General features: G+C 33.8%; 1 protein-coding gene across 1 annotated transcript; it reads left to right on the top strand.

Annotated features, from left to right (window-relative positions):
- Positions 1–1968: 1968 nt before the first annotated feature.
- Positions 1969–26935, top strand: LOC146131750 (ankyrin repeat domain-containing protein 45-like). The gene is made up of 6 exons (XM_083397305.1): positions 1969–2110; positions 3536–3705; positions 5044–5211; positions 6786–6883; positions 7299–7437; positions 25844–26935. The coding sequence occupies exons 1-6, from the start codon at positions 1995–1997 to the stop codon at positions 25873–25875; spliced, it is 723 nt and encodes a 240-aa protein (XP_083253431.1). The 5' UTR covers positions 1969–1994; the 3' UTR covers positions 25876–26935.
- The last annotated feature ends 61 nt before the right edge of the window (positions 26936–26996 follow it).

Genomic DNA, 26996 nt, shown 5'->3' with positions numbered 1-26996 from the left:
TTTATAAAATTAAGTGCTGCGTTAGCGACACCACGTGGAGTTTATGCATAGCAACCGGGTATTTTTGCGGGAAAGTCCCTTTCGATAGAGATTTTCAAAAAGTCAAAACGTCAAGAAAATTGTTCTTTCGTTTTCAAACTAATTTTGTCTGGTGTATACTTCCTAAAATGTATTAATACTACCTCATAGTTTTCAAATTGTCATATATTGTGCTTTTAGGATTTTATATAAGTCTGTTTCTGCTCTAAAACTTTTTATTTTTCTATTAAAGACGTTCATAATGCGGAATTTAATCGTAAATTCAAAAAACGTATGGCGCTGGTCTAAATTCCTAACACATTTATTTTGACACTCGGGAAACGAGTTGTCAAAGTTGAACTTGCAAGAAACGCGTAAATATGTAGGAATAAATATAATCATAATACCCACTCTAACTCTTAACTCCCACCCTAACCCAAATAATATTAGCAACATAAACCCACGGACGAAAATGTGGTAGGATTGTAGACTAGTGCAAAATATATTTTAAACATGCTTTTTTCAATAAAATATAATCTTAAGTTTTGATTTTTTTAGCTATCCGCTGTCATATGGTAAAGATTATATTCAAATGGTCAAACCCTATTTTGATTTTGCATCGGAATAAATTTAGTTATCCATAATAGCAGAGCAATTTGCTTTTATATGTAAAACATCTTAGTTGGACTTGAAAGTAAACTCATTGAATTGGCATTCCGTAGTTTGTTTACTTTTGACCGACTTTTTTTTTTAATTTTAAATGAGTTTCTTATGATTTAAAAATTACAAAACTGAAAGGAATTATTGAATATAATTTAGTTATGATATAGTACATAGTCTACTGGTTAAAATTTGCTTAATATCTTAGTAGTCTGATCCATGTTAGAAACTTTTAATATTGTCTGGGGGAAAGGTTTATGTAGCTTAAGATGTTTGCACGGCCAAAAATGAAGTACTATTCAAAGAACCATTAGTGTGAATGTTACAGAAGTTTTACCCACTTGAGCTTTCGCAGCTGACCACATTTTATGTTGATTTTAGACAAAATGCGCGGCTGCAACTGAGATTGATGAATTTTACGTAACTTTTCAACCTAGGATAGGATTAAATTTAGGGTTGTTACCAGTTTGTTACTCACATAGTAAAACAGAACTTTTACTACCATATATTAAAATTAAGTTATTACACTTTTTTACAATATGCATCAAGGCAGTGGTTTTCAACCTTTTTCATACCGCAACCCATTTTAACAACCCAATATAACTCACAACCCCTTCAGACATATATAGTACATTTGTGTATGCAAAATAGCACAAAACTGACACAAACATGTATTTAAGTGGTATAGCTTGTAAAATGCTATATTTTATTGTGACATCATAACCAAATGTTTCTCGTGGTGTACAAGTTCTTCAGTAAACGGAAAAGTGTGTACTGTTCCAAAAAATGTTAAAAAGCACTGCCGTAGGCTATTTATGATTGATACCGGGAACTCAATAATAAGCCTACATTGTTAAAATAACATTCTATCTCGCAACTTTCCTCAGTGTTTGAACATTCAACTTTTATTCAACTGTTCGAACATTCACTAATATCAATACAGTTATTGTTTTATGGTATTTAGATGGCATTCTTGTTATAGTGATTGGTATTTAATTGTCGTCTTCATGACCCCCAGAGAAAAGGCAAACGACCCACCCGGGGATCGCGCCCCCCAGGTTGAAAACCACTCCCTTAAGGTTTGCCACATACCACATCGGTAACTGCAATTGGCAACCTACCTTTTAAAAACAGTTAAAAACGCTTGTTCAATTTCAAAAACACACTTTGTGGTTTAAACATGCTTCTAAATTAACAATGTGTAATTCAGTTTTTTTAGATTTCAAGTAGTAATATTCCAAACTCTAAAGAAAACATTATTTGTTGACAACATTTTGTAGTGTTTTGTAGTTTAGGGAATTAATCCAAATATAAGAATGGCCCCTGATGAGGATGTTCCTGATGAAAATGAACAACAAGTTGAAGAGGAATTAGACGGGGAAAACATTGTAATGCATTGCGCTTTACACAACGATATTGAAAGACTCAAGAAGTTGGTTACTATAGTAATCAGTTAAATAAAAAAATTTGACTGTTTAAATCAGGGGTCGGCAACCTTTTTCTAGTCGCGGGCCAAAACCAAACTCAGAAAGGTCTTTGTGGGCCGCACAAAATTATTACTAAGAAATGTGTTATTGAAATGTTAGAACAACTGTGAATCAGACGGGGCTCGGAAATTTTTTGCACTTAAAAACGTGTTTAATTACATTTAAGGAGGAAGTAAAGTGTTGATGAAAAACGCGAAAAAAAAGTTTGTTTGGTTTAAAGTTTGAGTTCACACAGTCGTAATCCATGCTACTAATGAAAAGTGTAACAAAACTACTTTGAGGGAAAGCGATAACATTTAAAGTTAATCTAGCTGTTGTTTTTTTTAATTTCTTGCAAGTTTTTATTACATTGCCGAAATAAAAAAATGTTAAAAAAACATATGTCCAATATTTTTAATATGTTTTCCGTTTTTGCGCGATGCCGTGGAAGGCTTCCATTTTTGTGCGATGGCAGCCTTCCACAGCGCAAAAGTAAAGAATCGCTGATTTAGTTAAAAGGCTGGATCAAAACGTAAACAAAACGGACATAGAATAAACATTCGCGGGTAGCGTGAAAATTTTTCGCAATTACGTAGTTAAAATGGAAAAAAAGTTTGTGCAATAGACTCGTGTCTAATTTGTCAAATAGGCGGAAGGATGAATTACATCGGCGGGCCGCATTCAGCCCGCTGGCCGTAGGTTGCCAACCCCAGGTTTAAATAATATTTTTTTTAAAGAATATAGTTTATAATATGTGACACTATATTTTACATATATATATATGCCACATTAGGTAAACTGTAAATAACCACATATTTACGTTTATATATTATTTTGTTTAACTTCCAAACTGTTTCTGCCAGGCATAATACAAAACCAAAAAGCATTTCTCGCAATTATTTTTACAACCTTTCAGTGACATTTTTGGCGAATAACATTGAAAAAAAACAGAATATTTTTTTTCAATAGCCAAATTAACTTTATTAAATGACATACCTTTTTATTTTTGTTTTATTTACATTAACTTTTTTTAATAACAACTCATTAGTTGGTATTTTTTTACTGTTACAATAACTGTGATAAACAGTAACTTATTTGTAAATTTTAGAAAATTTGCATAAATTTGCAAAATCCAGGCTGCATCTTATGTGTCAAACATTTTTTTCATCTTTGAATTTTTCTTTTAAACTAAATACATTTCCGGACACCTTGTAGTGTTTTGCTAACTCCTTTCCATGTATGGAATCTTTTATCTCTCACCAGTCACCACCTTTAGAAATGCTTTTATCGAAATCTATTGGACTAATCTGATGTTTTTTATTTGAAGAGTTTTTTCGGTTACGATGACAGCCCACAGTTCATTTAATATGTTTTTTTTCGTTTATTTGAAGAGTTTTTATGAACGTTGAGGACCCACACCACGAAGAAGCTGGAAGTCTGATCGACAAACGAGTCAAAGTTGGTAAAACTCCGATCGAGATGGCGGCAATGCTTGGGCGTAGTGATGTCATAAAGGAACTTATTAGGCTCGGTGCAGATGTAAATCAACAAAGTTCTGAAGGTTGGATAAATTAATTTTTTTTAAAGTTTTTTTTTTTTATTATCTTAATCTTGGAGTTTTAAACAAAATAATTTGTCACTGGGTTAATATTGTGCAGGCTAATAATATGTACTCCAGCCTTAAAACCGACTTTGGAACAATATCAGTTGTCAGAATAAGACCAAAATACAGTAATACCTAATAGTCGTAGTACCATCTAAAATTAGAATACAAACTAAAGGTCAGAACCAGGCCTAAACGACACTTCACCTAACCCCAACCCAACCCCTAAGTACATCACCAAATCTCCTAATACTTTCAACCCTAACCCATTTTCTAACCCCTAACAGGGCCAAAAATTTGGTGCCAAAATATCGGCGCCAGTCAAACTAGGACCCCAAACATCGACACCAAAACGTCCGATGCCGGACCCATTGCCCCCGAACATCCCACTCCTTCTACTTATACAGTTTCAGGCATTATTTGGGGCCTTTAGGCCTTATTCCGAAAGATTCAAGTCTTATCCAGTTGATTTTAACCTTGTTTGTTAGATTAAGCCAAGGCACTTTGACGCCCTATTACTGCGTATTTGGCTTTATTCTGTTGTTGGTCTTAATAATATGGTTTTATGGATGTGCTGCTTTTACTTAATTGTTGCTTTTTAGGACTTATTGTGTGTTACCGCTAATATATTTAAAAGATGTACAATAAAATAAGCAAACAGAATTAGTACTATAACTTATTTTTTACTTACCAAATATACTATTGATTGGTTTTATAGTTCATTCAGTAGAGGGATGTTCCCGGTTTAGTCGAGGTCGTGAGTTCAAACCTTACCTTTAGAAGGCTAGTTATTTTCCTGGCCTTGCTTGTAGAAGTCCCGTGATTGATCGACTAATTTCAGTTAGCCCTTCTAAAGGCTCCTGGTGTAGTTTTTTTTGTAGCTCTTAACTTAGATGCCAAATATGTATAATCATATTTAGTAAATCAGATTAAGAAATGCTCCATTTGATAAGTGTTAAAACGTGGTCCCATCAAAGCTTGCTGATCTTTGCCTTAAATCAGGTACCAGTAAAAATTGTCAAAAACAAGAATTAGTTTGGAAAAGAAATATATATTTACAAGTTGCAGTTCATATACATACATGACACTTTCTGCAAACCTTATATTATGACTGTTCTTTTTAAAGTCAACGAACAAATTAGAAAAATGCCTTTTAAGGGATAGAAAGTGTTGCGTTTTTAATCACGTTTGCGCCTGGCTTCTTTACAGAGTCCAAATAAGCAGAAAGTGTCCCTTTTAACCAGATTTTTTGTAAGTTTATTTGTCTTTGCTTTCATTTTGCTTTAAAACCTGCAGGTTACAGCCCACTTCACTTTGCAACATCGTGGGGCCACGTCGCTTGCTTGGACGTTTTGTTTCAAGCGGGGGCAAAACTTGACGTGAAGACATCAAAAGGGGAAACACCTCGACAAATAGGGGTCCGGTACAACCGTAAGGAATGCACCGAGTTTCTCGATTGGGCAGGTATGACATCACAATTCTCTGGCACTTTTTGTTATATAATTTGATAATGATAAATTCTGTGATCGATATTTGACTTATTATTCAAAAAATCAAAACTAAGAATTATTTATTAAAAGTATATATGCAAGGCAGCGAAGGATAATAAAGTCAAGTTTAAAATCTATGCATTTTGAAATGGTTTAAACATCTATGTGCTTTGGTAGTAAAAGTTTGCGGCAGCTATTAATATTATTAGCAGTTTACATAATATGCAACTTTCGTGTTTGTAGAGCTCTTCTGGCAAATGTAATTTTAAAATTACATTTGCCAGAAGAGCTCTACAAACCTGATATTATGCCTGGTAGCAATAGCTTATATATGCAACTTTCGTTTTTAGCAAAGTATGGCATTACTCTTTAGTTATTTGTAGATGCATTGCACTTGAATTTTGCTGGTGTGGCTTGGTAGTGCTCATGCCAAATTGATCTTATTATCTTACACTATGATTTATCAACTAAAGTTAGTGCATTTCAGCAAGCTTATAAACATTGCTTAACTTTTTCCTGTGTGTTGAATTTTTCATATTAGTTTTAAACTTGAGTTGTTTAGGGCAGTTTAAAGTTGAGGTAACTTTGAATATAGTATAATAATGCACATGCTTCTTATAGTTTTACTTGTTTTGTTTTTGCTGGACCCTGTATAAAAAATGTTGAAATTCAGTGAACCAGAAGAATTCTTCATAAAATGTTCAATTGATACAAAGTCATCAGGTTTTGAGAGACTTAGTTAAAATTCAAAGGATGTAGATTTAATATGCAATTATTTGTTAAGTTAGCATAGTAAGTAAGTAAGTCTTTATTGTAGTTAGGCAGCACCTAAATTAAATATCCGTATATAAAAGAACAAGAAACACATATGTTTTGTTTTTTTAGAAGTGGAGAGAACTATGGAAGCTGAGAAAAAGACAGCCAAGAGAAAGAAATAAAGATTTTTGCTTAAGAAATATTGTTTTATTATACATTAGTTTGCAACAGAAACTTATTTGTCATGTTTAATTGCATTAAAAGTTGATCTAGCAAATATATGCCAAAGGCTGCCTTAAAAGAGTTTTCTTAGCGGCATGTTTTTAAGATGTATGATTATTTGTAATATTTTTGCAATAGCAATTCACTGAAGACAATCAAATCTACAGAGTTTAGCATAAGCTTAACCATATGGAAGAAAGTGTATTATGGTGAGTTGTTGTAAATAGTTGTTTATCAAAATGTTCATTTCAGTTTAAGTTTATGGGTCGAGAGTCACTAATGTGCAAATTACTGACTTGATTTATCGATTGCTTTGCACGAAATAATTAAAGTAATAATGTCAGTTTTATATATATATATACATGATTCATAAATATTAGTAACAACATAAACAGTGTTTCCTTTTAAATTAATGTTCTGTAAATTTGGCTAGAATTATTTTGTCACAACTATAAAAGGATGTTGAACACCCGACTATATTTTATGTTAGAAGAAGATTCACTTCAGTTTGTGATTAGAGAAAATCATTTTACCACAACCTTTCATTTCATAAGCAAGTTTTTGTTTCAGCTGCCAAGGTCTCGCTTGTGTCTTTTATTGCCCACATTCGTGAAATGATAGCAGACCCTGAAAAGATGCAAGGTGTCAAACCATCCAAGGAAGAAAAGGTAACACAACTTAATGTATTCGTGTTAAATGATACAATTAGTGGAATTCATAAACTTGACCCTCATTTATTTTTAAAGTGGTGTTTTAATTAGGTTGGCTTTTTATACTTACATAAACAATTATAAACTTTTTTTAATGTTATATTAAACTAAACAGCATACTCCCAGTGTAAAAATTGAAATTTATTATTGAGGAACTTTTTTTATGTTTTAAGACCATCAGGTGACGGTTTGTGGTTACACAATTATAGTAAGAAAGTAACAGATTTTAGGAGCAACTTGTTAGCAATATTATAAAAGTTCACATATCAACAACTTGAAATCAGAGCAAACGTTTTTCAGCAATAAAAAGCACTTTTTTCACACAAATCTCTGTTAATCACAAACTTTCTTGAAAAAATTGTATTATTTGCAGACCACTGTGATCTCGTCTTGCAATGAGAAGCAAGAATGGTTAGATGAAGCTGAAGACCCTACTGTTGAGGATTTCCTCACCAAGAAAATGGAACTTGAGAAGCAGATCGAATTCCTCACGATCAAGATCAACTCTCCTGGTCAGTGACACATTGTTATGTGTAAAACCCCGATCAAATCAGGACTTTTTGTAAAGGAAAAAGGAATATATTTCGCCTAAATCAGCATCGTTCCTATAAGTAAAGGACTACTGGAGGCGACTAAACTTCTCAACTTTAAAGGAGATTTATTGTTTAAAAATCTATACAACAATAGCTTTGCATTTGATCTATTTCCCCTATTTGAGCATAGTAAAGACGCAGCAAAAATTAAAAATGTATTGGACACCCCTAGTCATAAATACATTATGATGTTGTCGTTGGTTGAGTAAATGGAGAAGAACGCTTTGCCTTCTTTTGTTTTTTTTACCCTGGCTAATAAATCAAACTTATTTCGAATATTAAGACATATTTAGTATTACGGCTATATAGAGGCGTTATAGACCACATTTCCTTGCCAAACATTTAAACTGCAATTTAAATGTCAAGTTTTTCGTTGATGCTGAAAATACCGTACAATTCGTCGAATCGTGTCTTACTGACGTAAAGCAAGTCTTAAATAGCTCAATATCTGAAACAGTGCGATCAGTTTAAGCGACGACGTATACAGGCCAATTTCACGCTCAGCAAAAGTTTAAAGGCCTTGACATTGTCACGTTTGCCATCTGTGACAATTGCTTTTAGTTGACTCAGGTGCAAACCGTCAACAGATTTGCAATTGCTTTTAGGTGCAAATCCTTAACAGACTATATTATTTGGCGTAAACAAAACAGTTGCTGCAAATATTAGCACTAAAGGCTTTATACTTTTATTACAGAAGAACGTTTTATGCCTAAATAAATGTACGTTTGCTTTGAAATGCTAAATATTAAATGCGGCTTAAATCATATCAGGCCGACAGTTTACAAATGAATTTTTTTTAATAAATAACATAGAGAACATATTAAAGTTATTTCTTAAAAGTTGATTCTGAAAATGTCAAAAAGTTATAAAAAAACTTATAAAACTTATTTCAAAAGTTATTTCTTACAAATAACAAGTTACTTATGTTTATCACGTGATCAATGTCATTAAGCTGAAATTTTTAGTAAAGCTTTATAAGCTAGTTGAGGTGTAATATCATAACACTGGTGTATTCTTAAAATATTACATTAGTTAATATTTATGCTTAATCTTACGACAATATTGATCATCAAAGTGAATTGTTACGTAACTTCTCGGTCAAACTGTTGTGGAAATAAGCCTAAGTTTATATATTTATTTGGATTTTCAAATCGGCTTTGGTTCCATTAGATCTTCGTGTTACTTTGTGGAAATAGAATGCAGTTTTACATAGAATTGTATCTCACTGCAAATTCCATCTTCAAAGATAAAATCCTAAACTGAAAGTTGGTCTTTGTAAAGCTTAAAAGGCGCCGATATCCACATCTTGTGGGCAAAGCTTTGAACGAACTTGAACTGGGTAAAGTCCAATTCCAGCAGCGATATTATTACAGGTTCTGTAATCTGACATAACCTTAAAATTGAGTTTGCGTGATTCCCTTATCTCTGATTGACGGGATATTTGAACCGTTGATTCAGTGTACCTTTAATCCTAAACACCATATTTAGTTCTAGTTTTTATCCTTGAGGTTATCCTTGTCTTGATATTCAACATTATTTCTACCACTTGATAGCGCGACAGAGCAGACGTCTTGCCTTAACCTAAAAAATTTTGATTAAAAATGCATTTTTTTAAAGTATTTTTATTTTTTGTTGCTATTAAATTTGTCGTTCACAAATGAATGGTTGTTTAAGGTTATTCCTTTGATTTATAGTTTTATCAAACTCATGTTGGATTTGTTACAATTGTGTAATATCGGTAAAAATCATAGAATTCATAAAAAAAAAACTTTTATGAGCCAGAAAAAGGTCTTTTACCAACAATTTTAAAAACTTGGTAACTTGTCAACAATTCTTACATTGGATACAAAAATTACCATTTTAAGAAGGTATTTATTTGTAACATGCTGACTATCTAATTCACTTCCCTTGCCTATATTCAGTTATTTGTGTTTTCTTTCTTACCCTTTAAAATAGACTCTTATACAACGAGATAAAAAAATAACGAAAACAAAGGCGTTGTTTTCCACTTAATTTTCTCTGTTGTAATTTGGTTAAATTGTGGTCTTCGGAACCTTTTAAGTTTTAACAACAGTTTTAGGAGACACTTGTATAACAGCATACGTTCCACCAAACAGTGCAACTACGTTTTAACTACATTCAAAATGAGGCAAAGTCCAAAGGACGATTAAATGCTTGACATGTTTGACATTGTCTTGCTGTGAATCTGTGATTTTTGTGCAATTACTTTCAGTTGCTTGGATGTGTCTTATGCTGGTCAGATCGGTTTTTAATAAAGGATAAACAAAATGTCATCTTGTGCCTAAAAAAGGCGTTTAAAAAATTATTTATGGCGTTGAAAACAACAAGCTGATTTTTTTATTTTTTTATTTGAAAATACAATTTGTTAAAGATGTAGAAACGTTGTTTTGAGATTTTGTTCATCCAGTGCTTTTATTTGCAATCATATGTTTATGTTTATTTAAGTATATTTTAATTGATATCTAGAAAAGACAGCGAACTTTTTGTTTGTTTCAGTCAGATATTTATTTACAGTTTCCAAAGCTTACCTAAGTTGTATTGAATCCGTGCAGCAATTTGTGGAAACAGAATGCAGTTTTACCAAGAATTGCATTGCACTGCAAATCCTATCTCTACGATAAATCTTTAAACCACAGTTGGTCTTTGTAAAGCTTAAAAGGCGCCGATATCCACATCTTGTGGGCAGTTTAAGTTTTGAACGAAGTTGAACCGGACAAAGTCCAATTCCAACAGCGATATTATTACAGGTTGCGTAATCTGACGAAACCTTAAAGTTGTGTTTCTGAAACCGTGGCTTGCTTATCTCAGATCAAATAAGGTTTTCCGGATTATTCCTGCCACTCATCGGCTAAAAACGCCGCCAAATTTGTGCACGAATTTATTGCGATAACCTGCCGAGCCAATGTTTCTTCTAAAACGAAAGTGTTTTTCTGTTTGCATTAATGTTATGTGTTTTCAGACCAAACGGGTTTAAACATCGCTTTTATATCCGTTGTTTATTTGTGAAGACAAGAGTGAAATGCATCGGGGTCTTACATCTTTCTACAACTATTTTGATGCAACCCGACTTCTTATACTTTTATTGGCGCCTCTTGTGGTAGGAAATGTCTTAAAATTCGGACGGTAGGCGGCGCTAAATCCAACACACTGGATTCTTTCAGTTCGTGCGCTAAAACAACAAAGCTGCTTGATGCTGGCGTCGTTGGTTTGGCAGAATCAAGAATGCGCAATGTTCGTATTACGGAAGAATATATTTTACGCCGTACGTTGATTGTAATATAGGTTACATTGATGCACAAAACATATTCTATAAACATGTATGAAGTGGATTTTTGAGGTTCGGTTGATCCTAATATTAACAACATAATGCTAAAAGTTCAAATCAAGGCGGAAGTTTTCGTCAAAAATAGTTTGTAAACATTGTGTCGAAAAGTTTCTGCAACTGATAATAAATTTGAGGAATGATAGTAGGTTGCCAGGACTAATACAGGTCTGAAATATTGTTGTGAACCATTCTATAAAACTGTTAGGTTCCTTATTTAAGATAAGTGAGTATATTAAGTTCATTTATTTCGAAGTTCCTCTTTTTTTCAGGGAGCTATTCCTTTTTTTTGTCGATCTTTTTGTTGTTTTTTGTCACCTAGTTTAAATCGGCTTAATTTATCTCGCCTTGCCATTTACGACTTGCCTTTCTTATTACAAGGCTTTTATAATCTTACTTCCATCGAATGTTTCTGGGAAACTTTTGCACCAAACCTTATAAGGCTTGCCATCACTCCTAATTAACTCAAGCGCGGCTTATTTCCCTGAAACATCAGGTTTGTTTTGGCAGCGACTTAATAAACCACACGGGCAGTGCATTAGGTCAATCTGTGTTAGAAGTCAGGTCACTAATCCACAAAATGTCGCGCTTCGAGGAAAACGTTGGTTTGTGACGTTGTGAATTTGGTTTGTGACGTTGTGGATTAGAACCACTGTTTGCTGTTGTTTATTCACGCTGGAATATTTGTGCAACGTGAGCTAGAGAAACACTTGAAACTCAGACCAATAAAAGTGGAATGAATGGCGTTTAAAGCCATACATGAGTATTTTTTTAACGTTCACAATGTTATAATAATAAAAAACAGCTCCTCTGGTAATTGTAATTCTTGACCAACGTTTCGGCAACCTATTCAAATCGCCTTCTTCAGGGCGAACGACACTGAACGCTCGTAGTACAATATATGGAAAAACACAAAGGATAAAATGCAAGAAAAATCGCGAGCAATATTTCTTTGTTTTCTTGGATAAGTTTTTTCCAACATTTTTTTATTTTAGCACATTTAAAAAATGTGTGACGATTTATTAACATTGGTTTGAAGGTAAATATATACCCTCTAAAGCCCATACAAAAGTATCGTGTAATTTTACACATTTGAAAAATGCTTACTCACTTTTAACATTGTCTTCTTCGTAAATGTTTTTTAAATAAATGAATATTATGTTAAAGATTAAACGTTTCACTCAAAGCTTTTTGTGTGTCGTCCTTTTGACAAATATTCTACGGCTTCTTTGAACCATTATGACGTCAATACTACGTGTTTATTTGGAACATTTAATTGTTTTATTGGAACATTTAAACAATAGTGTACCGTTTCTTCATCAGATTTTATTGTTTTTCAAAACTCAAGCATCTGCTTGTCGCAGCAGATCACGTTGCTTCACAGAAACGTTGATTCTTATTGTTTGAAATAAACAAATAGTCGCCAAACCTGTCGATACTGGCACCACCTTACTCACACGTTTCGCGAGTTAAACAACAATTTTCCCGTTTTTCTAGGAAATTTTTGGTTGATGCAACAAATTATTAGACTTAAAACGAGCTGTAAAAACGTCAAGGCTGTGTGGCCGTGACAAATTTAATGACACACGACGATTTTCACAGAAAAATTTATCATTTTCTTTAAGATTTTTAAATTTTCATATCTTTGGCCTTTGTTTGTGTAAAAAGTTCAAATTTTCTTGAGAATCTATTTTTTGGTTGTTGCTGCAATAACTTTTTATGTTTCCCTGGAAATTCCAAGTTTATTTCTACAACAAAAATCCGTGAAACCACGTGGTGGTTTGGCAAAATATCTTGCCGCTTGATTTCTCCGAAAAAACTCTTTATTTTTTGCTGCAAGTCTGTTGGTCAACCACGGACCAGGGACCGAGGTATTTCACGGAAAATGTGGGTCGTGCCGGCCTGATGTTGCTCATAACAAATACAAAGCAGCTATCAGTCGCTGGATCTTTTCTCCCGTGTTTCCAGAAATTTCGACGAACGTTCCCGGAAAAGTTGGGTGAAATTATGCGTTCCTACTCCTCACAAGTTTGATGTTTGATGCTTTAACCTTTGCGACGCTATTTTTTTTCCGGCTCTTCGCAAAATGCTGCCCACGGTTAAATGGCCGATCCTTCTTCTTCTGCAAAATTCGCGAAACTTTAAACCCTTTTTTGCAAATGCTGTAAAAAGTCTTTTGCTGATGAGGTTTCTTTTTGGTTGAAACCTAAAATCTTAAAATTATAAGTCGCTTTTACACGACACACTGAATTTTTACACTGAATGCTTGTTGCTTATCACTTCTACAATTTAGCTTTGTTTACATTAAACTGAGTTTTATGGTTGGCTAATAATATTGGATCGAAGCGATACCCGATACCAAGTGGTAGTATCGGTACTCGTCCGATAGTAGGGTTATATCGGTGCCGATGCGATATCAAATTATTGTAGGAATTTATGCCGTGATTTGCGATCCAACCAGCGATTTTTTTTTTGATTTCTTTTCGATTTTTTTTTTGTTTTTTTTTTGCTAAAATGAATCTCAACTTACCTGCATGGGAAAAATAGTTTTTAACCATTTAAAATCATCTATATGTGGGTTATTTAAAAGCAAGGCTCTTTAAATTTAATTGACTTTGCCAAAATATTATGGTTGTCTATTAAATGGTTCTGAATAAGTTGTCTTCCATTAGAAACTTGGAACCCCTGGCTAAAAATTAATATTTAAAGGCATGGTAAGAATTTTTTTAACACAACTTGATATTTTTTAATAAAGGGCATAACGCATCTCGCCTAGAATGATCTTAAACAATCTCACATCGTTTCAGCTTTAAAAGCAAACCAGCGTTTAAAAATGACAAAAAAGCAGGGTATTTTTAAGTCAATGTCACCACGTTTTAACATATGCAACGTCACAACATCGCATTATCCGCCGCATTTCTTTGAATTATTGAATTTAGAGCAGATCAGGCCGCACCTTTAAACTACTACGTTTAGCATTGAGTTGTACGTGACCATCTTGACCACCGCAATGGCGATTCAGATGACCGCGGTCTGAGTTCATAACAACCATCGCTGACGTCACATATGGCCACTTTATAGGGCCGTTTCTGAAATAGGCCGGATCCTTTCTAACATTTCTTCACAATATTATAACTGTTGAACGCTAAGGGTCGGACAGGGTTTAAATATTTACAATACGATTTATGATGAAATTCAAGCGGACACAAAATAATGGGTCGTCTTATATGGTTGTTTCTGATATAAACTGGCTCTTTTTTAAACAGTGATATATTTAATTCAGGTATTTCAACCATTAAACGCAACAATTTTGTGTATACAACTTATATATGTATAGAAGCCGTTTTTCTTTTGAAGTATTAATGAAATTCAATCAAACACAAATTATTGGTCGTCCTATTTATGTTTTATTGCCGCTTCAAAAATAGTCTAAAATCGTTTTTGATCTATTTGAAGTCATAAGTTGGTGGAAATAACAGAAAATTAGGGTTACAAGAAGACGATCTGAACATGTATGGAGCAATAAACACACTGCTTGAAACGAATTCAACTAAACGCTGTACATTAGTATAAAAAGGATTTGTTGATTTATCAATCTGCTAAAAACAAATAAAACGTGAATAGTAGAAGCGTATCTTTCTTTAAAGTAGCCTGACGTTTTGTGACATAACCAGGTGAAAACGCTGCCGTTGATGCAAGCCAATGATTGGATGGACAGAGATGAACCTTGTATTTGGCGTGTTACTGTGTTCTAACTTTAAAGTATTTTATTATTTCCTGGCATCCCAATCTTAAACCAGTAACCTGTCGGTTGCAAACATAGACTCAATAAGCAGAGTTGATATTGGAGTGTAAAACCCGACTCAATGAAATAAAAATATGACTGAAAAAGCGCGACGTGTTTTTCAAAGTGGCCGTTTAGCCTGGCCGGCGAATTGCCACCGGAGATAATCCCAGGTCTGTTTACAATCCGCTGGTTTGGCGTGAAAGCCAATTTCCCGACGTTCGGTCTATGCGCTGCTCAGTCCTGCATTATTGTGACAGCCAAGTCAAATAAACTCCTGGTAATTGCCACCGACACTTTTGGGATTTTATTTCACCGGAGATTGTTGTTCCTGATTGCCGTGATCCCCATTTATGCAAACAAACGCTAAATATCTCGGTATAAGTTGCTTAGAAACCTATTTTCAGACCCCTGTTGTGGGTTTTGCTCTCTGAGGAATTTTGTTTTTGTTGTGGTGGGCGTTTGACTTGTTATTCCCGCAATTTGAAAAACACCATCATTTTGGTTTATTTTCAAGGTTTTTTGGTATTTGTTCGCAAAATTGTAAATGTGAATCTCAACGGGAAGTGTTTCGAACCGATGATAAGTTTTGCGCCAAATTCTAGTGATTCTCAAAACAACAAAATTCATCAGAATAAAGGGGATCTCTACTAACACTATTTTGCACAATACCGTTGCTCGGAGCTTACGTGGACAACCGGTGTCAGACATTGTAATAATTTTAATGTTTTCCTAATATTTACAGCTTTTGTATCAATGCAATTTTATTTGAGGGATGAAATCATTCTTTGTGCCAAAAATAGTTTTGTTTTGTGTTTTCTAGCCTTTGGTTACAAATTGTGTTTTCTTAAGGTATAACTTATCTTGACCCGAGCTTTAGCTTTATTTTACTGTTAAATGTCAACAATGTTGGTTCTTATCGTTGGGTTCTGTGGTCATTTTAGTTAAGCAATTAAAAATATTTGTTTAAAACAACTTTTATTAAAACCACTCACATTTCGATTGACTTTTCAACCTTCTTCGGGACATTAAAAGTTTACGTTTGAAATTTCGAACAAATTAAATATCCCACACAGCACGTTAACCACTCAAACTCAGCTGGTGACTAAAACTAACCCGCAACCACTATATGTCTTACTCGTGAAACAGCTCCTCTGGTAATTGTAATTCTTGACCTACGTTTCCTTCGTCAGGGTGAACGACACTATACGCTCGTAGTACACAATTACATGGAAACACGTGGCGTAACTGGCGTTTATACAATTTTGTTTTGGAAATATATTTAAACACCTACAAATTATATACAATTTTAGGTCTTTGAAAGGCAGAAAATAAAAAAAAACACTTTGAAAGGCTCGAATGTCTTCATTTGGGTACACTATGCGCGGATCTGTAATCTAGCTAAATAAAGTCAATATTTACTTATTATTCACAATAACTAAACATAATACAAGTTCCCATTGAAGCATCTTAATCAAGGTGATGTCAATTTACTCGACCTCTTTAGCTTTGAAATGAATTATTAGTCTTGATTTTTTTTCATAAACTGTGCGGCAACTCCGTATTAGCTTACGTGTTAAACTTTAATAAAACCTTTAAAAAAAATGACAAGTTCAACCTCTCCTGACGCCCACCCACAAGCCGCATCCCCGCTCATATTTGTTTGCTTGTAAACACCCACTTGTACGATGCGATCTCACAAGCCAGCCACTCCCAATACAAGTGACAAACCACAGCACCTGGACCCAGAATGTTAATCGCCGATTCGTGACGTCATACCGCGCCCGATGACGTCATAATCGGGCGCGCGGAATGCGGAAGCGGTGACCGCATGGCGATTGCTTGGGCTTCGTTTGTGGGAGTTTATGCGAAGTTGCGGTGGAGTAGAAATGAAGTCTCGTCTGTTTAAAACATTCTTCTATTTGATTCTGTGGTTTAGTTGACTAAAATTGAACATTGGGGAAAAGTCTTAAAAATTAGGACTTTGACCTGATGAAGCACGGTTGTGCGAAAGCCTGTCGAGAATCCAATACAATTGTCTCTATATAGTGCCACCTGAATACCATATTTAATAATTAGGAGAATGTTTTGTTGTCTGAGTTTTAATTAGCCATTCTGGCATAGAGGGTAATTTACGGACAAATGCGGTTGAATAGAAGACAAGTGAAATTTTATAATTATTTAGCTGCTAGTCGATTGCTTGAACCTGTTTTGCGTTTTGGGAAATTTTTGCACAGCCTAAAAATCCCCAACACCGTCCCATATTATTGCATACTGAGAATACAAGCCATATTTGTATTTACATTGCGATTAGATCTTGGTTGTACGTATTTCCCTGTATGAGTACGTCATATGCACGTAGTTGAGCTGAAGGTGATTCACTTGTTACGCCCAGACCACAACAAGTTAATGTTTACCGCCAACCAGCCCTTCCGTTTACACTTAATTTTTGTTTTTTCTTATACTTTAAGTTCTTGAAAATTGTAAAAATAATTTTGTTCGAGCCAACCTTGCTAATACGCCTTAAAACTGGAGAAAGTATTATATTAACTATAAACCCTTTTAAGTTCGTATCAAGTGTAAATGGAAAGTTTTAAACATACATTTAATTTGGAACTTTGGATGCCACAGATTTCGTCATTAAACATATGTCAATAAAAAATAAAAAACCTATTAGATCATACTGTAAATAAACAAGGTTCCCTTTTACATCCACGGTGATTTCACCTTTACGTAAAGCTGGTAAATAATGCGAAAAGTTGCGCTTAAATTGAACTTTAAACTAAAGCACCTGTGATTTCTAAGCGTTTTTAAATAGAAGTTAAGGCGGTTCAACTTGGTGCTTTCACATCCTTTATTATTATATTTAGTAAAATAAGTTTGTTTTAGCAAAAGCGTGGAAAGCTTTATTTTTGATTTAACAAAATAAATTTTTTCTGGTTTTGCTGAAATTCTGTATTGCAAGCATCGATTTAATTATTACTCGGGTTTACAATACTCATCCTGGTCTGTTGGTATTTTACCTCAATGCGGCGGTGACATTGCTTTGGGAATCAAACATATTATAATAAACAATGCTAAAATACGTTGAAAAACTAGTTTTTGAAGTAGGAATCTTCAATTTACCATTATTATTTGCCTTTCACGATGGAGCTTTAATAAAGAGCCGCGCGGTTTTAACGAAAAGTTCAAGCAATTGTAAAACTTGTCGATGATTGGAGCGGTTTGGAGTAATTTAATATTCGTGTAGTCGCCGACAGTTTCGTATAGAATCCGGGCAATTGATTAATCTTCGGGCTAGATGCTTAACAACTTGGCCTATTACCAACGTACAGCGATTCTTAATTGCCTTACGCAACCTTCTTCCAGCAATTTACTGGTTTGATCGTGGAAATGACGCAAATGCTGCAACCATCCACTTCAATTCAATTCTAATCTCTCAACAAAAACCTGTACTTTGATTCAGACTTGGAGCAGATTTTCCGCAATCGGGTTTTTAAGGATTTTAGGAAGTTTCTGGTTAAACGTGACGTAAATTGTTCAAGATTTAGCAAGTGTAGTGATAAATTGAAAAAGTTGTTCGTCAAATTACTGCTATAATTATTGTTTCGTGAGCAAAAGTTTAACGTAATTTGAGATAAAAAATCTGTTTTTACCCAAATTTACTCAAATTGTAGGCCCAAAAATCTACGATTGTGATATTTTTGCCTGATTTTGTCGTTTTTGTTGTTATTTTCATAATCTTAAACAATATTTCGTTTGTAACCTTCGCTATAAAAAGAGTGTAGCCACCAAAAAATATCACATGCTTTGTACAATTCTTAGTAAAACTGTGAATCTCAGCAAATAATAGAAGAAAATGTTTCAATAAAGGGTATCTTCAATAATATTTTTTTTTAAATTATTAAGAAATATTACTGGCCAATCTAGAGTGGCTTACACAATAGTTTCTTTGTGATGAGAATTTGAAGCATTCTCGGAAATAGCTCATTTAAAACTCCACTTAAATATTCTCGTCAAACAATTGCTCCAGACGCTGCTTTTCAAATGTTCAGTCTTTATTCGAAGTAATTACTTAAACGTGGTCGCAATATTTGGTTAATCGGCCCTTCTTTTGTTCCAGGACTCGGTAGTTAACAAGGATTCATTGTCACTAGCCTCTAATTAACTGGGTACTTTGTTGTTAAGGTTGCTAATTAAGGGAATTTTCATTGTTAAAGCTGCAAATGAATTGTGTTAAGTGGTTAATTATGCACGTATCGAGATACAATGCCCGACTTTTGTCCGCAGATGTTTTTGTTATAAACACATTGTCTGATTTTGGAAAATTGTGTTGTAATTGTAAAATTCGACTTCCCTTGTTTAAACAGCTGGTTGTTTTAGTGCAATAATAATCGGTTGGTGACGTTTGTTGGAAGTAATCTTTTTGTTTTGATCTTTCAGTTTTAAATGCGATAAATCAAGCACAAAATTCCCCGCTCATTGTGGGAAAATTTGGTTTCTTTGTTTTGGTACACATTAATTAACCAGAAATTCCTAAAATGCAACTTTTCATAAAAAATAACTAATCATTTGACTACCAGTTAGATTCCCCACCTGTAGTTTTTGTCAATTCTGCCAACATTTTGTTTCAACTCATTTCCAATTGTGCTTACAAATGTTGTATTCAAACTCCATTTTTGTTAACTTTTCTACAGTGCCTAAAAATCCCTTACACTTGTTGTTACTGATATTACAAATCTTATTTGTATACCAACTAACTTTGCGGCCAAGTATTTTGGTTAAAAATGTTTTTTTGTCAAATCCCGTTTCAGGTAACTTCGACACACACACTAAAAAATCCTTAACACCGTCCCATGTTATTACATACCGAAAATTGCCTTATTTGTATTTACATTGCGACTTTCCCTGTATAAGTACGTCATACTCACGTAGTTGAGCTGAAGGTGATTCACTTGTCACTTGTTACGGCCAGACCACAACAAGCTGATGTTCACCACCAACCAGCCCCTCCCATGCAACGCCCCGTGTTTTATTTGTCAACTTTACCCTGATGTTGTTGTTACGTCACACCTAGCTGTTGTTGTTACGTCACTTTTTTATCCTGTCGAAATCGAGGAATCCCCACTATTGTATGATGCATAGCGCCTCTAGTGGATAAATGTTTTTTGCTTTGGAACTAATCAACATTCCAGTAGCATCAAAAAAACTAGCTTAAGAAGACCACGTTGTGTCTAACACGTTAAGTGCAGTAAACATAACTTAAAAGTAAAAATATTGTTTTGTTGTGTCTCTAAATTTTAAACCACTTTCACGATTTCAAAACAATAAAAATCTTTTTTTTTAACTTTTTTTTTTTTTTTTTAAAGCTCTTTTAGCGCGTTGCAGCGTTTTATTGTTGCAAGGAGTACTGCAATCTCTACTTTTATGACATTTTTTGTTTTTATTTCACTAGAAACGTTTCCAGATAAAAACCTAATCGGAAATTTTTTTTGGAGCAGTACAAGACTAAATTAAAAGATACTTAAAAAAGATTAAAAACAACAACAGTCCCCAAATAATATAATAGCACCTGGCAAAAGTTCACAAAGCACAAGCTAAGAGCTATAATTTTTTACCAATGACGTGCAATGGTAACGCAGTGAAGTAGGGACTTTTATAATTGGGACGTACACAGCCTGGAAGCCACGACAAGCGTGTAATCGTCGCAAGCTAGAAGTGTTATCGCTCCAAACAAACGGAAGCGACGACACTCCCTGTGCCATTCTATATCGGTTTGCGCCGTGAAAGGTCATCTGGATCAGGCAGCAATGACCTCTACGCACGCGCGTCATCGCTCAAGGTCATTTATTGCGTCCCGCGTGACCTTTAACCTCTGTTCGACGTATGAGAATATTTTGTATGCGTAGGTCTTTAAATTAACGGCTATTCTTGGATAAGGTTGAGATTGTGATTACGTACGTTGATCAAATGTTTGCAGCGATTCCTTTAAATTTAATCCTATTACTGTGCTTACAGAGAGTAAATGTTTTTCCCTCTACAAGGAAACGTGGCTGTTTTACGCTTAAAGGTCCATTCTATTAACAGCATCACGTGCTAGGGCAATAGCACGTGCACGTGTCGTAAATATTGGAAAATGACGTGTTTGTGCTTAATTAAAGAAATCAATTGGGTTGGCTTTTTTGTATATAACTCAACTCTAAACGTTACTGCGATTTATTTTGAACGTTTTAACAGCTTGTTATATCATACGGGACCGCTACAAACAAAAACCTTCAAGTATTTAAACGTTCATTTCAAAATAAGTTACTGTGTTCACAATTCACTTGAATGTGCCGCATTTACTCCATTAAAAGAAACGTCGTTCCACAATTTCTGCAAAAACAATCATTTAATGGCTGTCAAGTAACAATTTAAGACCTAGTTTTTTAAAGCTTTACTAAATCTTGTCACATTTGTCTGAGCGACGCTAAAACCCGAACTTGAGAAGTTGAAACACCTGTGTTTTAAGCAGTTCTTTAGCTGGAAGTTACATTTTAATCTTGTCACTTGAACATCCTGATTGATCGATCGAAACTCAAACCACATGATGCAGAAATCCTCTGATTGATTCAAAACGTGCCGGGATTTAGTTGTTTGTTCCATAATTGTGACCACATTGTCACGACAAGCTGTTTATCTAAACCGCGTCACCTTGCCTTTATTTTATTGAGGAGGTTTGTGACTTGGAACTTGAACTTAAACCTCGTGGTTTTAACCTTGTGCTTGACGTATCATTTAATCGCGCCTTTTTCACCAACATGCGCTGTTTATTTTTAGCCAGTTCTCAAGATAATATTATTAGCAAAAATCTCTGGACGTTGTAAATTCAATATTAAGAGAAAACATGTTAGACGCTTCAAACAGAATGCGGATTGTTATTTTTTCTGGCTTGCTTCTCCTATTTTATACAACTTTTTTATTCTTAGGTTTACATAAGTTTCGGTTATAGCAGTTTTTTTAGCCAATTTAAAATTCCTTACAAAAAATGTTTGGCATTTTCAATTTTATTCCACCATTTTGTAGAATATACTTTTGAGAAATTTTTGTGCTCTGGAAGCTACTTAATAAATTCACACGGTGAGAATGTAAAAAGATAAACTAATTACCGATGATGTAAAGTAGTGCTTAGCAGTCTGTGATTTTCATGGAGCAAACCCTTGTATTTTGTGCTACATATGGGAGTGGTTTTTAATTAGTATCTCTGTAAACCACTACGTAATGCAAAATTCGTGGGAAAAATCATGTTTTCTAACTTTTGCCACGTAGTCATTTTACGTCTGTTTAAATTTGAGTGATTTGAGCGTAAGTTTTGACTTAAAATCGTGCCTCATTTCAGGTGTGACTCACATCATGCTAAGCTTGTTATTGAGTGATTTTGTGCTGTTTTCAATTAACTTTCAGCTGTTTGGTGATAAAAAAACATTTAAGATTGTGAGATCGTGGGAAGGTGGTTTTATTTGATAAATTGTATTTCCACTTGTGCTGGTTTTTAAGCTGGCCAATGGTTCACTAACGTCTCTTTTAATTTAATTTTTTATTTCTGCGTTTTTTTTACGTCGGACTCTTTAAACACAATTGAATAAAAAACATGGCTTTACTGCGATACAATTGCACCAATGTAAGGCAAATACGAACAAAAGGACTTTCTTAAAATAGTATGTCCTTGCTGCAAATTAATTATGCGTAAATTTATCTTATCGTGATGACCAAAATAGGATTGGTCTCGTCAGATTCCGACGAATTGCGACAATTACCAGCCGCACCTGGCGTTTTCATCCATTTTGTCGCGATATTTATAAAATAAAACGTGCCAAGTGGTTTAACCTTGAAATGCCATCAATAAACTACAGCAATTTATTCCCGTTTAGAAATTACAAATGTCACAAACTTTACCCACTCGAAAATTGTCGCATATAGCTTTCAACAAATTAGTCCTGGAATGTAAATTTTATAGAAAAGCATTTTTTCTTACCTTTTAACAGAAAAAAGTACAAACAACCTGCATCTTATTAAAATTATTAAAAATGAAAATCTCAAAATGTTGCAAGGCATAAAACTTCATTAATTTTTTTTTCTATTTATTTTTCACTTCAATCATTTTTTCTTAAGGAATATTCTGAAAATATTACACATATAGAAATGTTATACAAGAATGCAAAATATGTCCTTTCTCCATTTTCAAGTTGAGAGTCAATTTAGTTTGGAGTTTTGTCAGCCTTTGTATGCGCAACAAACAAAAAACAAAAATTACCTTTTTCTGGCACTTTTCAAGCACCTTTTTCCTTTAGATTACTTTTCCAGCCCATAAATTAACCTTGGAGCATGGAATTCGTGTTTGTTTCTCCTTAAAATTCTTCCCCGAAGAGCCTTGTGTTAATTTATTTAGCGGTGGTTGTCGGCGAAACATTGGAATGAACACAAACAAGTTTAAACGTGACGCCCTTGCCGATAATTGTGCTCATACTTACCGGTAGTAAGGAGAAATGACCTTCCACTGATTCTAAGGGTTGGTTAAGTAGCGATAGACCGGTGGTTCTTTTTATTAGTTTATGGACCCATTTTACTTTCATGAATAATAAGCGACCCCGACATTTTTTTAAACACGGAAACAAATGTAGAAAACATTAAAATTCGTGGTAAATTTGTGACTGTTCCAATTATATTAGGATACAACTAGAGACATAAGTAATTAAATATAAAAATCTATATACTGTAGTAAGTACTATAATGTGCTCCTGATAACATAAGTTTATCATTAAATAAATTGAAAAAGTTAAGCGGGTCCTATGAAGCTTCCTCACAGATCACAGTTTGAGAAGCACTACAATTGAGGGTCTAGATCACAGTTGTTTATAAACACATATAGGCCTTTGTGTGTGTATATAAACTGTTGCTACCAGGCATTGTAGTATTAATAAAAAGACAGCTCTTGTAATTGTAAAATTACAATTACCATTACCTGAAGAGCTGTTTTTGAGTATGTGTGTATATCTTTTACTACAATTGTTTGCTAACATTTTTGTGACATTTGCTGGAAATATAAAAATATGTATAATCGCAATGTTTGGAGTATAGTCGGTTTTGTGCTACATTTGTCCGTCCTTAATCAAAATTAAACCAAAACTGTTTTTATAGGTTCCGTTTTTGTTTCCGCGCGTTACTTTCTGTGGTTTCCAATATTTTACTTTTAATTATTTTAAGAGAAAATTTACCTATTAATCACAAGTAGTTACCAAAATAGGGTGAAAAATACCTGGCAACTAAAGCTTTTCTTGATACGGCCACAACCACGCATTTAAAGGTAACGACATTTTCGTATCGCCTTAATGTTATTGCTGCCAACATGTCGCGATTTTTTTTCTTCCGCAACTTGCTTCTGTTTATCGGGAAATTCTCACAACAATGACGTCAGAACCCGAAATAGACCCTGTTGTTTCCTGCGGCGAGATTTTGCGATAAAATGCGTGTTTTTGTGACGTAATTCGGGCTGGGGCATTGATTGCAGTGGCAACAACCTTATGTTTTGTGGCTATAAACTAAATTTGAAATAAAGCTGTCGTGTATGGTCGGTTTGTCACGTTTATGTGGGTTTATTATAAATTTTAATTACGTGCTGCATATATAACAAGGCTATAGGTCAAGTTTTTTTACAACCTCGGAGTATTGTAAAAAAGGGCCTATTTTTCTGGCTAGTTTTTCTGGCTTTTTTTTAAATAATAAAATGCAATTTTATTTCATGGGAGGACCAAATGGATATCTTAATGAGTTTGCTTTAAATAACTGTGAGACAACCAGTGTACATATTTACCAATTAAATATTGAAGTCATTGTTTTATAAGAGATGTGACAGTTTGTTTCCGAAATAGTCGTTTTATCAAAGTTATTTTTTTGAAATTAATCTTTTAAAAACGTCTATAAACAAAAATACGTTTTTTTATTTTTGATAAAATATTCGATTCAAATTTTTTTTAAATTATGCTGGTCGTTTTAAATACTTTGTCAGCAGTTTCTTTTCACTCGCACACAAACGTTTTGCTGGTTTTACTATTTTTTGAAAAATTGTCTGCTTGAGCTTTGTACGTTGTTTTTAGGCGCTCTACAATTAGACAACCAAAACTTATAAAAAATGACAAGATTTTGCTAAAATGTGCTTCATCAGTTCAGAAAAGAAATGAGAACTATAAAAAAAGTTTTAGAACTACTTACATGTTCACCCACTAATACAAACTTTCTAATTCCGTAAAAACAAAACTCAAAATGTTGCAAAGCATAAGACGTTATAGAGTTGCATACGCCTTGTTATAGGCATTTGAAATATGCCTTTACACACATATCGCAAAAACTTTGAAACTTTGGAAAAACATCAACTTAAAATGTTGCGAAACATAAGCTCAAGGGCAAACCACGCAAAAGTTCCATCGATTTGCTAAACGCTCACCGCCCACCAGTTTGTTGAGCATCAGGATTCGATCTTATAATCGTGTGTTCAGGTCACGAGTTCTTCCTTGTTACAGATAGCAGCGATTTGCACACGGGCGTATTGTGTGGGTGGATTTCGACGAATTCGAACCAAAATTGGTGCTTTTTGTAAACACGAGTGGTGCATAAATTCCTCGCATAATTTCCTTGCCTCAAGGCAGTTTCTTTGTTACGTTAAAAACTGAAGTTCAGCAGTAAAGCTATACATAAATCTAAAAATTATCATGCTCAAAAAAGTTAGATTATAATTTAAAAGTTTACACAAGCTGTATGTTACCCATTTTGTCTTGAGAAACACAAAGAAAATGATATGCCAATTTGATAAAATTTGATCAACATTTTTAAAAACAATTTCAACTACAGTGTTTTCTTAACTGTTCTTCCAGCAAATTTATTTTGCCCTGATGACGGTTTCCTGAATAGGTTATCGAAACTAAGGTACATTTAATAAAAAAAATATTGCAGAAAGAACAATTTTTCCATCGATACAATGACTGGCAGCAACAGTATATTCGTTTTTTAACTGTTTTGCATGAAGATGTGGATAATAAATTGATATTTTCTGAAATTGTTTTGCATAAAAATCAATTAAACTAAATGTCCGTCATTTATTAATATGTTATAAGGGTGCCTATGGTTTAATTTAACTTTAACAGTTTTTAATTTTATTTTGTTAGCCCCAGGGACAGGTAGCAGTGGAAAGAAGTAGGCAGTCAACCGTGACTTATGCGTTTATCCTCTCCTTCCCAACGTAACTTCGTGTAGTCTTCCAAACGCCAGGACGTAGTGTTTTAAAGTAGCTTTACTAACTGTTACGCATCACTAACCAATATTCTCAGCGCAAAAGGTGTTTTTCCAAAATTGTAAAAATCGCCGGAAATTTATTTTTGTAGCCTCGCATATATTGAAATAATTAAAGTATTTTTTTGGAATTATTTCACAATTAAGAACAACTTTTAACAGACCGTAGCAAACAAAATTTTTTACATATTGTTTTGCTTTTATAAGCGCAAGACAAAAATCGTAATTTTAACACAAATTACCAAAACACAACAGAATACTGCGAAAAAATCTTGTCGATGTTATTTTGCATTTTGCGGCCATTTTGTTTCACACCTGCTTAAATTTTCTGAGCGTTTAAGACCGAGCATGTTTATAACATGAGAGTTTGATTAACTAGTGACAAAATATTCTAGTATATTACCAAATATGTTGCATGCCTGGAAATGTTTATGGAGTTTTCTTGGGCTGACAATAATTGTAGGTCTTTAAAGAGGTAATTGTGAAATAAGCTGGTTGGTGCTTTTTAATTTATTTAATTTTAAATGTAACCAATAATTTATTTTCTTGCAAACTTGTGTTACGTTTAATATCGCGCCTTAAACAATCCGTAGAACAGTAAATAATGCTTCCAGTAATTTTACCTTTATTGAGGGCAATCAACGCTTTTTCAATTTACATCACTGTGACTTGTTTTTGATGCGTTAGAGTGTTTTTTCCTGTTGAATATAAAATAAACCTTAATCAATTCTAATATATTATTCAAATATTAGTTTGTTATAAATATTTTTTGGATATACCGGGTCTGTTGGTAATTTTATTTTACAAAGTCGTCATGAAACAGATTTATTCCCAAAAAACAGAATTGTTTTAGTTTGATGTCAATTTTTGTTTTGTCCAATTTTATTATGTGACCAAAATATTTAGAAAAAAATGATGTTTGTTAAAATATCGCTGGTTGTAGTAAAACTTGGCTCAAAATAAAAACCCTAACACTTTGAACCCGGTGTTTCAATAGTTTTGTTCGTCATAGGTGCACTATGTACAGAT

Source organism: Ascidiella aspersa, chromosome 9, assembly GCF_963924565.1.
Source record: "Ascidiella aspersa chromosome 9, kaAscAspe10.2, whole genome shotgun sequence".
NCBI classification, from domain to species: domain Eukaryota; kingdom Metazoa; phylum Chordata; class Ascidiacea; order Phlebobranchia; family Ascidiidae; genus Ascidiella; species Ascidiella aspersa.
The sequence above is the reverse complement of the archived record's forward strand: the minus strand, read 5'-3'. Positions and strand labels throughout refer to the sequence as shown.

Coding starts and splice junctions, on each gene's coding strand:
- LOC146131750 (XM_083397305.1), top strand. CDS start 1,995: ATGGCCCCTGATGAGGATGTTCCTGATGAAAATGAACAACAAGTTGAA. Junction 2,111..3,535: donor GATATTGAAAGACTCAAGAA/GTTGGTTACTAT, acceptor GTTTATTTGAAG/AGTTTTTATGAACGTTGAGG. Junction 6,884..7,298: donor AACCATCCAAGGAAGAAAAG/GTAACACAACTT, acceptor TATTATTTGCAG/ACCACTGTGATCTCGTCTTG.